At 33.6% G+C, this 15,338-nt stretch overlaps 2 protein-coding genes across 3 annotated transcripts in view; one reads left to right on the top strand and one right to left on the bottom strand.

Moving 5' to 3' along the window:
• Positions 1-2,654: 2,654 nt before the first annotated feature.
• On the top strand, positions 2,655-6,076 carry LOC127721839 (uncharacterized). Its single transcript, XM_052228650.1, has 3 exons — positions 2,655-3,020; positions 3,882-3,994; positions 4,285-6,076. The coding sequence occupies exons 1-3, from the start codon at positions 2,655-2,657 to the stop codon at positions 5,888-5,890; spliced, it is 2,085 nt and encodes a 694-aa protein (XP_052084610.1). The 3' UTR covers positions 5,891-6,076.
• Positions 6,077-10,065: 3,989 nt separating this feature from the next.
• LOC127721817 (uncharacterized) overlaps positions 10,066-15,338 on the bottom strand; it is a 165,881-nt gene continuing 160,608 nt past the window's right edge. For both annotated transcript variants that reach the window (XM_052228622.1, XM_052228621.1), the window contains 3 exons: positions 13,905-14,134; positions 12,824-12,959; positions 10,066-10,845 (listed from right to left, as the gene is read on the bottom strand). In XM_052228622.1, the coding sequence (XP_052084582.1) occupies positions 10,642-10,845; positions 12,824-12,959; positions 13,905-14,134 (570 nt within the window). In that variant the 3' untranslated portion in view covers positions 10,066-10,641. The remainder of the gene's footprint in view (positions 10,846-12,823; positions 12,960-13,904; positions 14,135-15,338) is intronic.

The following is a 15,338-nucleotide window of genomic DNA, read 5'->3' as shown; positions in this document are numbered from 1 at the left end:
ACAAACAAAATGTGTTTACGTCAGGGAGCAACCATTTAACTCCAAAAGGGGGGGGGGGGGGTGTTATGGTTTTTTTTGTTGAGTCAGAATTTTTTTTTATTTTTTATTATCAAGGATTTGTATTGTATATTGTCTTGCTATACAAATCCTTGTGCTATAAGGTATGCGAAAATCTGCACACAGAATATTTTTTTGAATATTTTTTTTAGGAAAAAACCATAATCCCCCCCAATTTGAAGTTAAATGGTCGTTCCCTAAATCCCATTACATATCAAAGAAGTGATAATTTACAGAGGTACCAAATACTATACACACCTGTCATATTTCCAAGAGCGCAATGCAATTATTCCTAATGCGTTTTACATACGGTACCATGCAGTTGTGTTCGATATTTTATTTCATGAAGAGTACACAAACTATGAAAAAATGGGTAGCAGTTCCTGTTATTAGAAATGTCAGCGTTGTACAACAGATATATATATATATATATATATGGTCAAAAGCAAAAGTTGACTTTAAATACAGTTGAAAAACAACGTATACGCTTAATGAAAAAGGCAATTTTTTAATGGCTCCTACGTGCAGAAACAATATATATTCTCTATACCTTGTAAAACATGAATTTGATTTTCTGGATCTTTTAAACCTAAATGGATAAGCTTTCGATTAAAAGTAATTCCATTCCTGTATCATCCAATCAGAAGCCGTACAAGATTCCATTATGAGTACCATCTTTAATTGCGCTTTTGACACCTCATAAATTCCCCTACATTTTCACATAACATGTTGTAACAACTTGTTTCATTCTATGTCAATCTTGTGGTTGAACCCCTGAACTTTCCAGGAACTGTTTTTAAAATTAAAATGCCCCAGTTTAAGAACAAGATACAGGATCTGTCGCAAAGTTTATGTTTATTTAACTATTGTCATAAATCAAAAACCTTGTTTGCATCAAGTCGGTGTCCGGGTTATCTAATAAAATTGTTTGTGTTTATGTTCGATCCTAGCACGAATATAATTTATATAAAAAACAAATATTTTTTCCAAGAATGCACTCGATGCTTTTTTGGTCGATTAGATAGACATGGACAACCTTTTTATTCTATTAACTCTTGGTATATAAATGGTTGGAGTCAGCGATTCATGGATTAGTTTTACCATCTGGAAGTAAGGTAAAGTATACGTTTTCGTTCATTAGTTTGTACATAAATCAGGACGTTAGTTTTCTCGTTTGAATAGTTTTACATTTGTTATTTCGGGGCCTTTTATAGCTGACTATGCGGTATGGGCTTTGCTCATTGTTGAAAGCCGTACGGTGACCTATAGTTGTTAATTTCTGTGTCATTTGGTCTCTTGTGGAGAGTTGTCTCATTGGCAATCACACCACATCCTTTTATTTTTATATTAATTTTCTTGTGTCTTCAGTGACGGATCCAGAATTTTTTGTAAAGGGGGGGGGGGCTCCAGTCATGCTTCAGTGATTCCCTATATAATCAACCAAATGTTTCCCACAAAAGGGGGGGCGGGCCCCCCTGGATCCGCCGATAAAGTTAATAGCAACTTCCTTACGTTTTTGCAACTTTATCTTTAAACAACAATTTCATAACCTTAAAGTTTAATTTAACATATAGAGCACTCGGTTATTTGTTGATAGAAAATACAATTCACGAAAAAGTGTCTTGATTGGGGATTTTACATTATTTTCCATTATTCTGTATTCTGTTTATTTCAACGCCCAATTCATCGCTATTCTTTTTTTATTATTTTTTTTTGTCTATTCTCTAAAACAATTTTACCCATTATTCAACACTTTTCGCTCTCTATTCTCTATTCTGTGATACCCAACCAGACCCTAATGAAAGCTTCATCATATGTAGAATTTTTTTATTGTAAATTTCCGCTCTTTAAATATAATTATAGAGTTCATGTTCAAATCATTGTTAAAACTACACCCACTATAACGATACGATGATTGTTATAGAATTAGTGTAGATGTCCAGTGGCAAATATTACATGCGGATCAGAATGATGTGTTATGAATACGAACACTGAATTTCACTAAACTGACAAGCTGATCCGGGTTAACGTATTAGTTCACAAGGTACCAACCCACAGGAAGACATGTCATCTAACCGAGCAAATTATTATGACTCCGGGCCTTCAGTCTTTGCTCTTAGGTACTCATAAATGCCGCGTGCTTAGTGGTGGAGCAGAAAATACTTTATCAAGTCTTAGGTTCGACATGGGATCGAACTCACGACCTCCAGCATTCGAAAGCGAGCTCGCTACTAGGAGACCACCGATGCAGTCATGAAAACGAAAAATAACAGAGCTGTGACTAGTAACGTGAGAAATCGTAAGGCTTTCTTTCCTTATGTTATTCAAGATATATTGAGAAGAATATGGGAAAAAAACTTACATGCACACAACATGTTACAAAGTACGCGTTCACTTATATTTCTTCTGCTTTAATCGTATAATTATTAAACTTTAATAGTAACAACACGACTGTTATTGTATACATGTTTGTACTCGGTTTTGTGTTAGTTCCTGTAAATGTAATAATTATACCACATTTAATTATTATTTTCAAAACTGGAAAACAAGAAGCTAAACATATGGTTTATTGACGAATTTTTCCTCTTTTGCAGACAATGAGGTCTTATTTCCTTTTAATGGTCCTTATTCCGGCGTCAGCGCTCATTGTAGAAGATGTATTTCCACCAATGTTAGAAGAATGCTACGCAGGACAAGTTGATAAAACCACCACGCCGTATGATGTTCAAACGAGCTGTTTAGAAAGTTTTTTGGCACATATGAACAGAAATACTAGTTCTATAGGTTTAGGAAAGGATGCTTATGACTGGCTAGATTCTCTCGGCAGAAAATTACATATTCGGCTGAGACGACAAGCAAAGAGAGGGTACAGCCGGCTGCGCGTAAGAAAAGAAATACGTACATTAAGTGAAGATGAATTGGAAAATTTTATCGACGCAGTAAAAGCCCTGAAAAGTGACACGGTAAGTTTATGTTGGTGTGAGAGGGGGGGGGGGGGGGCTCAATTCTTTATTCTTTAATTTTTTAAGCCACTTTTCTCTATTCTTCATAAATTTAGCCTATTATTCTCCATTTTTTATATTTTAGCTCCCCATTATTCTCTCCTCTATAATTTTTTTTCTCTATTCTTTATTTTTTTTTGGGCCATTTTTCTATTGTATTGGCCTATATATTATTCTCTATTCTGTAAACCACCCACAGACCCTCGTTTATTGGTTAAGAACATATAGTCAGAATCTTCTGTATTATAGATCTTCATCTAATTTGTTTTATAAATACCAAACTAGATAGTGTCTGTTCAAAGAATCCGTTGACAAATTGCATAGACGCCTGTCTAAGGTTGAAAAGGGGATATTGCTTGATTACCAACGAGACAGTTATCCATCAAAGACCAAAGAACCAGGATCACACAACTAACTTTTAACTGTTCTTAAGATGTTTTTTTGGTTATTTTTATCGTTAGGTTACTGTCTAATTACGACATACCCCCACAACTCCTTTTATTAATAGTTTTACGACCAATATTGTCCCTTTGTTAAAAGATACCCTTCAGAGTTTTGAATAATATCAAGAATTTAAAACATAATCATAATAATAATTACAAAATTATGGTCTGACATATTTTTACCAACTTTAAATTCTTTCATAAGCTGTCATCTTCAATTTAGGCATTTCTACTTGAATAATGAATATTGTTTATTCTAATGAACCCTTTTTTCCAGTTCGTGTGCATTCAAGTTTTTCTTGGGATAATTGAAATATTAACCTGTTATAATTTTCACTCTGAATGTAATTTGCTCAATTGCCAATGTCTTATTTTTCAGTCGGTCTCACCAAACAAGTATGATTCGTTTGTAATTATGCATATGGGAGGCGCCGAAAGATCTGCGCATGATGGTCCAAACTTTGTAAGCTGGCATAGATATTTCTGCTTGTTGTAAGTTGCACATTCTTTTTGTATAAAAAGACAGATATGGTTTAAGCTAAATGCACCAAATGTAAAAAAAGAAAAAAGAGCTCAACAAGACAATTTAATATGCAGAAAATATTTTTTTCTTAATTATTAGTAGCCGGCAATATCTTATTACATAAAACTTATGATATAATTTGGTTTTGCGTATACATAACCAATGAATAATTGTGACTTTATATATAACATACTTATTTGTTTCTTTATGTCGAGTAATAATTACCAATCGCTTCAATATCAACATTTTTATAAATCAGATTTGAAAATGCTCTTCGGGAAGTAGATGAAAATAGCAGATCAGTGACTCTTCCATACTGGGATTCAAGAGCAGATTTTTTGATGAAGAATCGAGAGGATTCTATCTTATTTACTGAACTATTTTTGGGGAATCCGAAAGGCGTTGTATATTCAGGTCCATTTGCATTTTGGTCAACTCCAACAAAACCAGTCACTTTGTTAAGACGTGATGTAGGAACATTTGGCACTCCTATTCACCCACAAAGGCTAAAAGAAGTGTTTAAAAAAAGATATCACCGGGAAATCCTAAACCCAACAGTTCCAAAGGACAATTATGCCAATTTGGAATCACACCATGATATGGTTCACGGGTGGGTTGGCGGAATTGACGGCCATATGGGAGACGTAAATTTAAGTCCAGCGGACCCAGTTTTCTGGCTTCACCATTGCTTCGTAGATTACCTTTGGGAAAAATTTAGAGAACGCCAAACACAATTAGGAATAAATTCAGAAACTGACTACCCAGTGGTACCAGCTACTAACCCAGGGCACCTGCCAAATAGACATATGGATAATTTGATACCACCAAAGACGAATATTCAGGGGTATAGTAATTCATTTACAACACGAATTTATAGATATGAAGATGCCCCTACTTGTGGAAACAGATGTGGAGGAGCGTTTAACGGATTTTTGTTCTGTGATATTAGTAAAAATGCATGTGTTTCAAGATCTAGGTATGATTTCATTCGTTTTGGTGGCTTTAGTAAGGTTAAGAATTGGTACCCACCAGGAGAAAAGGGAAAAAGGGTAACCATTCCAACATTTATCAAGAGTATTAAACCTTTGAAACAACCAACAACGAAATCAGAGATATCAAAAGGACTAGGAGCTGTACCCGGCCCTTCGAAACAATCAACAACGAAATCACAGCTATCAAAGGCACTTGGGGCTGTACCAGACATGGTAAAGGGAAGTTTTTCAGCATTCGCAACTAAAGAAAACAGACAATTAACTCAAACTTCAACGGCTCCGAAAATTACAAAAAGATTTAAGATGCACTTCGATAATCCTAGAACAAGGCGTCGCAGATCAGTAGATTACAGTTTAATAGGCAATAATTTAAAAATTGACTTTGATATAAACCTTCGCTTGAGACAAGAGATGAGAAACGTCAGCTCTTTAAGTAGGAATCCATATAAATTCGACAATTTGGCACTGTCTCCAATAGCAATAATAAACAAACACCGAAGAAATCGAAACACAGGACATGATGAAATTAAAAACCAAAGAACATTTAATATTACATTTCAAACTGATGGATTTTCATATAGTGGTAAACATCTGGACTACATTTCTATAGATGAACGCACGCTTATGTCTGAATCTATTGGTCTTATTGCCTTTGAGAAGCCGTTAGCTGGTGAAACAAAAGTATACGTAAGGGCGTACGACTCAAACGGAGAAATGTGTCAACCCAGTTGTCTGGTATCAAAATCTGTGTATAAGGAATGTTCTGGGCTGATAAAGATCACGTCCGATTTTCCTCGTATGTACGTTGATTCATATAATAATGCGTTTCATTCAGAAATAACACCGTTTCTGAGGTTCGTTTGTGTTAATTAGGGTGCGTTTGATTCAGAAATAACACTGTTCGTATGTGTTAAATAATGTCATCTTTTTCTTTAAAAATAGGTCTTTTTATATGTCTCTCCAAACATGGTGTAAAGAAAATAATCAATCTAATAAAATCTAACCTTTTGAAGCAAGCAAATAAAAAAATTACCAGAAGATATGTAGTCGTGTACTTTATTTCTCACTGTGTTTATTCACATATGAAAAAAAAGATGCAGGGTACTCTTCAATAAGACAGCAATCAAACGACAAAAAATGACAAAAACACATCTATACATCAATTTAGAGTCCTCATTAAAAGAGACATTCAAACTCATAAATTGAAAATAAACTGACAACGCCATGGCAAAAAAAAAAAGGATCAAAATACAAAGACCAGTATATAAAACACAACATTGAAACCCAAAGACTGAGCAACTCGAACTCCATCAAAAACTGGGGTGATCTCAGGTGCTCTGGAAGGTTAACCAGATCCTGCTCCACAGACATGTCTATTGAATGTGTCAAGCTGTAAATTGTCGCGACACAATCTATATCTGCTACTAGAAAGAATTATAGAAATAACAAAAACCATTAAGATATGACATACAATAACTACGGTCGAGGTTCTTGACTTTGAACATCCACATGAGAATGTTGAGGGGATAAACTAGAATTGTTAGATCTCAACCCTCTTGATCAGTAGATTAACGAAACGTATATAAAAGAACACGCCATAACATAGGGTGTGGATTGGGGGCGGGTCCTTTATTTCTGTATTTTTTTATTTTTTTAGACCATTTTTCTCTTTCTTTATACTTTTTGCCCATGTTTCTCTATTCTTTATATTCTTATTCCATTGTTCTCGATTCTGTAAACCCACATCCACACCCTCATAACAATTAGAACGGAAAAATCAGTTGACTATAAAATACAGTTATGATAGATTTAAAAAATGCACCGTATTGAGGAATGGTAGCAGTAACTGAAAGACTAAGTTTAGTTTTATCATAAAAAATAAATGATCTTAGATTGCGTTACCAGTGTTCCCTATAATTATCACATAAACGGTACCAATTTGGATGTTAAAATAGAGTGATATCGGATGCGTCGACTGCTTTTGCATGTATCATACGCCATGCAAATCAGTACTCGATCAGTCAAAATGTCAAAAAAGGAGAATAGGATACAATCTGTACATACAAACTTACAGCTATCATCTCGAATATTACAAGTCACAGACTGTTCAGACCGATTCACACTGGAAAAGATGGAAAAGAGAAATGATCCTTTCTTAAACTTTCCTTATAATTACTTTAACGATACCATGACAAAAGGTATCCCTCCTGCATAATAAATTACCAGCACAAAGTTTTAAAATAAATATATACATAACGACATGTTTTTAGTTTCAAACATGGTATTTTTGCACAAGGTGCATCTCAAAAATATATATTCGCAGATATTTAAATATGGAAACAGTTTATACAAATGTTTAATGTATGCAATACACACTGAAATGTTTAGGTAACAATAGTATGAATACAAAATACACATGATAGTAAAATGTGAAACAAACCGTACAGAAGAACACGACCTCCTAGGATGAGCAATTAATTTTAAAAACAATAACATTACTGATAGATGGGGATTGAGCGAAAACACTGAGGCCCCTCAATGGGGTGTCCAAGGAATCACATAATCACAAATGTTTTGCCAATATAATCAAAATTATTAATTATTTTTTGAAACAAGATAATCAAATAATCAAAAATACAGTCCTAGATTATCAAATAATCAAATAATCATGAAATATTTGGTCTGGTAATAAAATAATCACTATAAAACGGCCAAGTAATTACATAATCAAAAACCCCATGAAGAGGCTCAACACCGTCTTTGTTTGAACCTGATAAAATATGTTTAACCTAAAAATCAGTAAAAAACTATTACATTTCTAAAGTTTCCAAACCATAGACCGAAACATGAGCTGACGTTTACCTAAGAACTACCAATACACCTTTTACTCAACAAATACATATATTGTTTAGAACTCTGCAAACTAATCAAACAAGAGGCACAATCCATCGAAAGAAAACGCGCATCAACTCCTTGGGTTTTGAAACCCAAACTTTTAAATTAATAGCATTATTAGCTATATCGTGGCGGCCAGTTTTTATTGGTGGAGGAGGCTGGTGTGCACAGAAAGAACCCCATGTTATTAAATATATTCGAGTGTTCAAATTTAATTAGATGAACATTAATTGGGAAGCTTATGCCTCTTTAAAGCTGAACACATTCTACGTACTTCAATGAACACTTTTCAACGACTCTTTGAAAGGGTCCGTATGGTAAATTAGTTTTCTTGAACATGTTTGAAATATCGCTCCTGTACTGATTGATTGATTGATAGGTGCTTGCTTTACGTCAGGTGGTAATCATTTCATACTCGTTCATAGAATTAATTATTAACAATTAATACAATTGGTAGCTTCTGCAAGATATGATGACAGCTAGGGACGAAGAGTGAGAAATTTGAGCTGCCACTGGAAAACAATGGTATATTGGATAGAGACAGACATTTTGCCCTCGGACAGACCACCTACGGGTCTCTCAAAGAGAAATTGTAATTGTTCGTTAAAATGCTAAAAGCATGGCTATATTATTTCCTCTCCGTTATTCAATGTCTGGTCAAATTTTCCGGCCGTAACCCTGGTCGAAACACTGCAGAACATTTCAATTGAATTTATTTGTTTTTGTGTTAATTATGCATAAACTATTTGTCATTGGACTTTCAGCAATACACAACATTGAATAAACCAACAAAATACAAGGAATCAACCAACAAAATACAATGAATCAACCCTAAAAATGCAAGGAATCAACCACCAAATACAATGAACCAACTAACAAAATACAAGGAATCAACCAACAAAATACAAAAAATCAATAAAAAAAATGCAAGGAATCAGCAACAAATTCAATGAATCAACCAACAAATACAATGAATCAACCAACAAATACAAGAATCAACCAACAAAATACAAGGAATCAACACACAAATACAAGAATCAACCAGCAAAATGCAAGGAATCAAGCAACAAAATACAAGGAAACAAACAATAAATACAATGAATTAACCAACACAATACAAGTAATCAACCAACAAATACAATGAATCAACCAAAAAAATACAAGGAATCAACCAACAAAAATGATGAATCAACCAACAAAATACAAGGAATCAACAAACAAATACAATGAATCAACCAACAAAATACAAGGAATCAACCAACAAATACAAGGAATCAACCAACAAAATGCAAGGAATCAACCATCAAAGTTCAAGGAATCAACCAACGAATACAAAGAATCAACCAACAAAATACAAGAAATCAACAAATAAAATACAAGGAATCAATAATAAAATACAAGAAATCAACCAACAAATACAAGGAATCAATCAACGAATACAAGGAATCAACCAACAAAATACAAGGAATCAACCAACGAAAACAAGGAATCAACCAATAAATACAAGGAATCAACCAACAAATACAAGGAATCAACCATCAAAATTCAAGGAATCAACCAACGAATACTTAGAATCAACCAACAAATACAATGAATCAACCAACAAAATACAAGAAATCAACCAACAAAATACAAGGAATCAACCAATAAAATACAAGAAATCAACCAACAAATACAAGGAATTAACCAACGAATACAAGAAATCAACCAGCAGAATACAAGGAATCAACCAATAAAATACAAGAAATCAACCAACAAATACAAAGAATCAACCAACAAATACAAGGAATCAACCAATAAAATACAAGAAATCAACCAACAAATAAAAGGAATCAACCAATAAAATACAAGAAATCAACCAACAAATACAAGGAATCAACCAACGAATACAAGAAATCAACCAACAAAATACAAGGAATCAACCAATAAAATACAAGAAATCAACCAACAAATACAAGGAATCAACCAACGAATACAAGGAATCAACCAACAAAATACAAGGAATCAACCAACGAATACAAAGAATCAACCAACAAATACAATGAACCAACCAACAGATACAAGGAATCAACAAACAAAATGCAAGGAATCAACCAACAAAATACAATGAACCAACCAACAAAGCTTCAACTATTTATATTGAAAAGACTAAGTAATGCTTTTGAAACGTATATACTTTGTAAATTATACTGAAGAAAGAATATACATGGAATAAATATGTAAATATAATTTGGCACAATACAATATCACAGTTAATTTAGATTGTAGACTTTAGACATATAGGTTACGCCAGTCTCTTGAATAAAATATTCAAAACTTTAGTCGAAAGATATATTTCAATTAACACATATGTAAATTAACATTAAAAAAAGTTGGAAATCTGAGACAAATGACTGTAATGTGGGAATACTGCAAATTTAGAAATTGGTGCGTGCATTTATAATTGCGAATTTTGAAGAATAGACAAAAATGCGAGATTAATTATTGCGATCTCAGTAAAATCTGCATACAGATTTCAGAATTCAAGTTCTTATTACTGTTATACCCACCAGTCGCATTATTCGCAATAATAAAACACTCGCAATTATTTCTTAATTTACAGTAGTTCAATACTACTGCTGTGTTTCAAAAAGTAAGCTTAAAATTGGCATTAAACATTATCACATTAATTACTATTACAGTTTATGTCAGCTTATATACGACAAGGAATTTTTTTATTCAATCATTCTTCAATGAGATAATCCTTGTTTTTTATAAATCATTTCAGCGTTGAATTTTTCTTTCCTTGTAGTATCTGGGATGGCTTTAGATCTATATAATGCATCTTTCGACTTAATTTGGTGCATGCGCAAAACAAATGCGCTAATTAATACAATTATAACAACTGTTACGCAAACTGTCAATATAATAACGATTGTGAAGATATCTGTACCCTGAAAGACAAAAAATGTAAATCATAGGTAATGGTGGAATACATCTGTAAATGAAGTAGAAAACATGATTGCTTGAAGTTTTCATGTCCAGCAGCAAAACCGTTTAAACCAGATAAAACACTCGGATGTATGGAATGTACGCATGTACATCTATGTAAAGGGCTTGCTCTCCATATGTAAAATCAATTTATAATTGAGACAAAAATAACGTTCCTTTGGAATTTCAACTAAAGATGAAGAACTGGATCGTCCATCACTGTATTGGATACCTAAACTACATAAGTGTCCTTACAAACAACGGTATATTGCTGGGTCTTCCAAGTGCTCCACGAAAACTCTTTCTAAATTATTAACATCAATTTTATCAGCAATAAAATCCGGTCTTCAAAGTTATTGTAAAACTACCTATTCAAGAGGTGGCGTGAATCAGATGTGGATCCTAAAAAAATTCCAAAGATCTTTTAGAGTACATACAATCTAAGACTCTTTCATCTTGCAATAGTATTGAAACATTTGACTTTTCTACACTTTACACAAGTATTCCCAATTCCAAACTAAAAGACAAATTGAAAGAGTTGGTCCTGCTTTGTTTCATAAAAAAGAATGGCCAACGTAGATACAAGTATCTGGTCTTAGGGAGGGATAAATCCTGCTTTGTTAAAAATTACTCTGATTCTAAAAAAAAAAATTCTTTGAAACTGACATTATCAAGATGCTTGATTTCTTGATTGACAACATATTTGTTACGTTTGGGGGACGTGTTTTTCAACAAACAATCGGCATTCCCATAGGAACCAACTGTGCCCCTCTTCTTGCCGACTTGTTCCTTTATTCATATGAGGCTGACTTCATACAGGAAATTCTGAGGAAGAAAGAAAAGAAGTTAGCAGTATCCTTTAACTTTACTTTCCGCTACATAGATGATGTTATCTCACTAAATAATTAAAAAATTGGTGACTATGTTGAACGCATCTATCCCATCGATCTTGAGATAAAGGATACAACAGATACCGTTAAGTCTGCCTCATATCTTGACTTACATCTAGAAATTGACATTGAGGGTCGGTTGAAAACAAAGCTTTATGACAAAAGGGATGATTTCAGTTTCCCCTTTTTGAATTTGCCTTGGAGTTCGGTATTTTTGTTCTACTCTTTTACGATGCAAAGGATATAAGATCCTTTGTTCGATCGGAAAATATTCACCCGGGACACCCAAAAAGAGCCTCGTTAAGCGGTTTTAACTGGCGGAGTGAACAAGTTAAGATGAACCCTTGCAGATCTGAGAGAAGCAATTAAAAGAAACTTTTATGAAGGTTAGAAAGTCCACGAAGACAAAATACACCATGTCTGCAAGATAAAAAAAAACATACCAAACACTACACTGAAAACTTGAAATTTAACAAGCAATATGTAATTCATTACAAATTCCGGAACTTAAATGCAAGCCATCAACTAGCTGAGAGCATACTTGTAAAAAATCTACTTATAAGTCACATTTGCTTCTGTCATCTACGGGGTTAAAGTCGAATGTGTTGTCCTGGGTATGCATACGCAAGAAATAATTTTTACTTGACGTTAGGCAAGCTTCGATCAATAGCCCTTGATGATGTCATAAATGGGTAATAACAGGTCGATATAGTGTCTTCGACTTTTTGTCATTGTTATGATTGATAGTACAAGAAAGTAAAACAGCTGAAATGTGTGGCATTCAATTTTTTTCTGTATCAACAAGGAAATATTCAACTACGAGGTAGGATTATCGGTTTGTGATGTTATTTATACAATCAAAGTTTGTCAATAAAAGTCGTCAAACATAACCGTTTTATAGTTAAGTACGCCAAATGGTTGCAAAAACTCAACAAAGATACCAGGTTTATAGTTCAGTAAGCATGTTATGACACTGCTGATATTTATCAAATACCTTTTTAATGTGCTAGGGAATATCGAGCAGGTCAAATGTTTATATATCAATACTTACCGATGACCCAGAAGGTTCAGACACAACTTCTACTGACTGAACTGACTGTCCATCACCAAAAGATAGATCACACTGAGATATAAAACTATCAACATCGATCACATTTATGTATAACGATGGCGTACAACAGTCACCACTGCAAACAAATAAGTATATGAGCTCATATGTTCTATGTTTAGGCATCATTGCTCTTGTCCTATAAGCTTTTATGCTTTGAGGCGTTTTATATAATTTGCCTTCGAAATTTTAAACTCCAGTACATCTGATGAAAGGTCATTCAAGAAACATGTGTCGTGAGGACAGCAATGGATATCCTACATTTGTACTTAACATTTGTGGTAGTTGTTCGAAAAGAACACTAAAAAAGATTGATTGATTGACTGTTGGTGTTGAACGACACTTTCGGACCTCCTGGCTATATCGTGGCTGCCAAATTGTATTGGTGGTGAAAGCAGGAGTACACGAGAAAAAAACAAACCTTCGGTGGTTCTATTGGCAATCCTAACTCACAAACTCAATTTTGATAGGTTAGTGGTCGCTCTACATTAACTACGTATAGTGGAAGGTGTTTTAATTTCAAAATACACGATATTGTCATTTAATTTCAAAATACACGATATTGTCATTTATATTCAATATACATTTTGCTTATTTCTTTTTTTTTTGCCGAGACGATGAGTAAACTGTATTTCCTAATCAGCAGACTGTTTTTTGTGGCATGCAGTCAAGATTATCTTTCTTGCAAACCATATCTTGTGGACTGAAAAAAGTCAAGATCACAATACAAATCTTTGTTAAGAATGTTGATAAAGTTGGAGACCATAAAGGGTGAATCTAATATATAGTGACAATGGAATACGATGTGTGTGTTAATTTGCTTTGACCATTTCTTTAAGTTTTATTTCAATCAGAAATTTTAACGCTGAATTTTAAGTTATCGAGTTTGTGTAACTCGGTGCATAACCAGATAGGAAAGGATGGTTGCACAAACATGAAAACTTACATATTAATAAACCCCTTTTCTCATACGATTGTCACGCATGTTTATAAAAACCCTTTCTCATAGGAGGCATGCACTTACCTGATGTTAACAGCTAATGGTCCAGTAGATAATCCTGTTATATTAACATGAGTCATTTTAACGGACATTCCAACTGTGGATGATATACTTTCTAATAGTGTCCCTGAAAATGTCACTTCAGCTAAAGCGGTCCATGTATATAACGAACAATTAGCTGTATTTAGCGACGATATGCCACATATTCCATCCATATGTACAACAGTACAATCAGGTCTCTCAACATCTGTTACCTAATACAAAGGAATATTTAAAGAAATATATAAAAAGTGATAAACAAACATGCTTTGTTGAAGAATGTTGTGATAAAGTTCTCAAACTTACAATGTAATATGCAGTGATTTTTATCCTGTTGCCATGACATTGTTTTGTGTCGATATCTGGGTCCTGAAATGTCCGTAACTAGACCAATAGGAGTAAAAGGCTTCATGATTTTCTGTGAGTGTTGAACTCATTTGATGTAGAGTATATTCATGGGATATTGCTTCAGGCGAATGTCAGTCTTGAGAATAGTTCACATTATTATATTCCTTTTAAAAATTTTAGTATTGGAAAACAAAATTTATAAAATGAAAGGATAGACCAGTATATATTTATCATATCAGACCAAAACTTGTCGATTATAAGATTTATATTGTTCGTTAATATGGGTCATATCAAGCATTCGGACTACATATGTATAATGAATATAAGAAAAGGAAATACCAAATAAATTAAACATTACAACCGACTGAAAAAACCTAGAAACAGAGAAAAAAGGAATAACTAGCAAAGCCAAACATCACCGAAAAACAGAAAGTCCCGAAAGCCGATTTTGGTAAAAGCAAGAAATATTGTGGTTTAAGTGGTTTAATGTGCGCACAAACCACCCCTTTTCCCATCTAAACCATAGGTCGTAAATGTAAAAACCAAATAAAAAGTACACATTCCAGTTACTTACACAAAACTACTTAGTTATACTCAATACTAAAACAATGATATAAACTGATAAAGACAGCACACAATATGGAATGAAGGGTTATTTGGTATTGAATTGTTGGTTGAATACTGTCGTTGAAGGAAAATATGTATACAAGTTTGTGTTTGTTAAGGGTAAAAGGTAACCAGGTTTGTCAGGGTAATTAGGTGTACAAATGTGACAAGGTAAATAGGTAAACAAGTGTGTCAGGGTTATAAAATATACAGGTTTATTAGTTATATATGGGTACAAATGTATACAAGTGTGTCAAAATAAAGAGGTATACAAGTGTGTCAGAATAAAGAGGTATACAAGTGTGTCAGAATAAAGAGGTATACAAGTGTGTCAGAAAAAAGAGGTATACAAGTGCGTCAGAATAAAGAGGTATACAAGGGTGTCAAAATAAAGAGGTATGCAAGAGGTCAGAATAAAGAGGTATACAAGTGTGTCAGACTAAATAGGAATACAAGTGTGTCAAA

The sequence above is a fragment of the Mytilus californianus genome, unplaced genomic scaffold (genome assembly GCF_021869535.1).
Source record: "Mytilus californianus isolate M0D057914Y unplaced genomic scaffold, xbMytCali1.0.p SCAF_12, whole genome shotgun sequence".
NCBI lineage: Eukaryota > Metazoa > Mollusca > Bivalvia > Mytilida > Mytilidae > Mytilus > Mytilus californianus.
The sequence above is the reverse complement of the archived record's forward strand: the minus strand, read 5'-3'. Positions and strand labels throughout refer to the sequence as shown.

Excerpts from the sequence above, each read along its gene's own strand:
- LOC127721839 (XM_052228650.1), top strand. The coding sequence starts at position 2,655 with ATGAGGTCTTATTTCCTTTTAATGGTCCTTATTCCGGCGTCAGCGCTC. Across the intron at positions 3,021-3,881 it reads AAGCCCTGAAAAGTGACACG|TCGGTCTCACCAAACAAGTA; the intron begins GTAAGTTTATGT and ends CTTATTTTTCAG. Across the intron at positions 3,995-4,284 it reads CATAGATATTTCTGCTTGTT|ATTTGAAAATGCTCTTCGGG; the intron begins GTAAGTTGCACA and ends TTTATAAATCAG.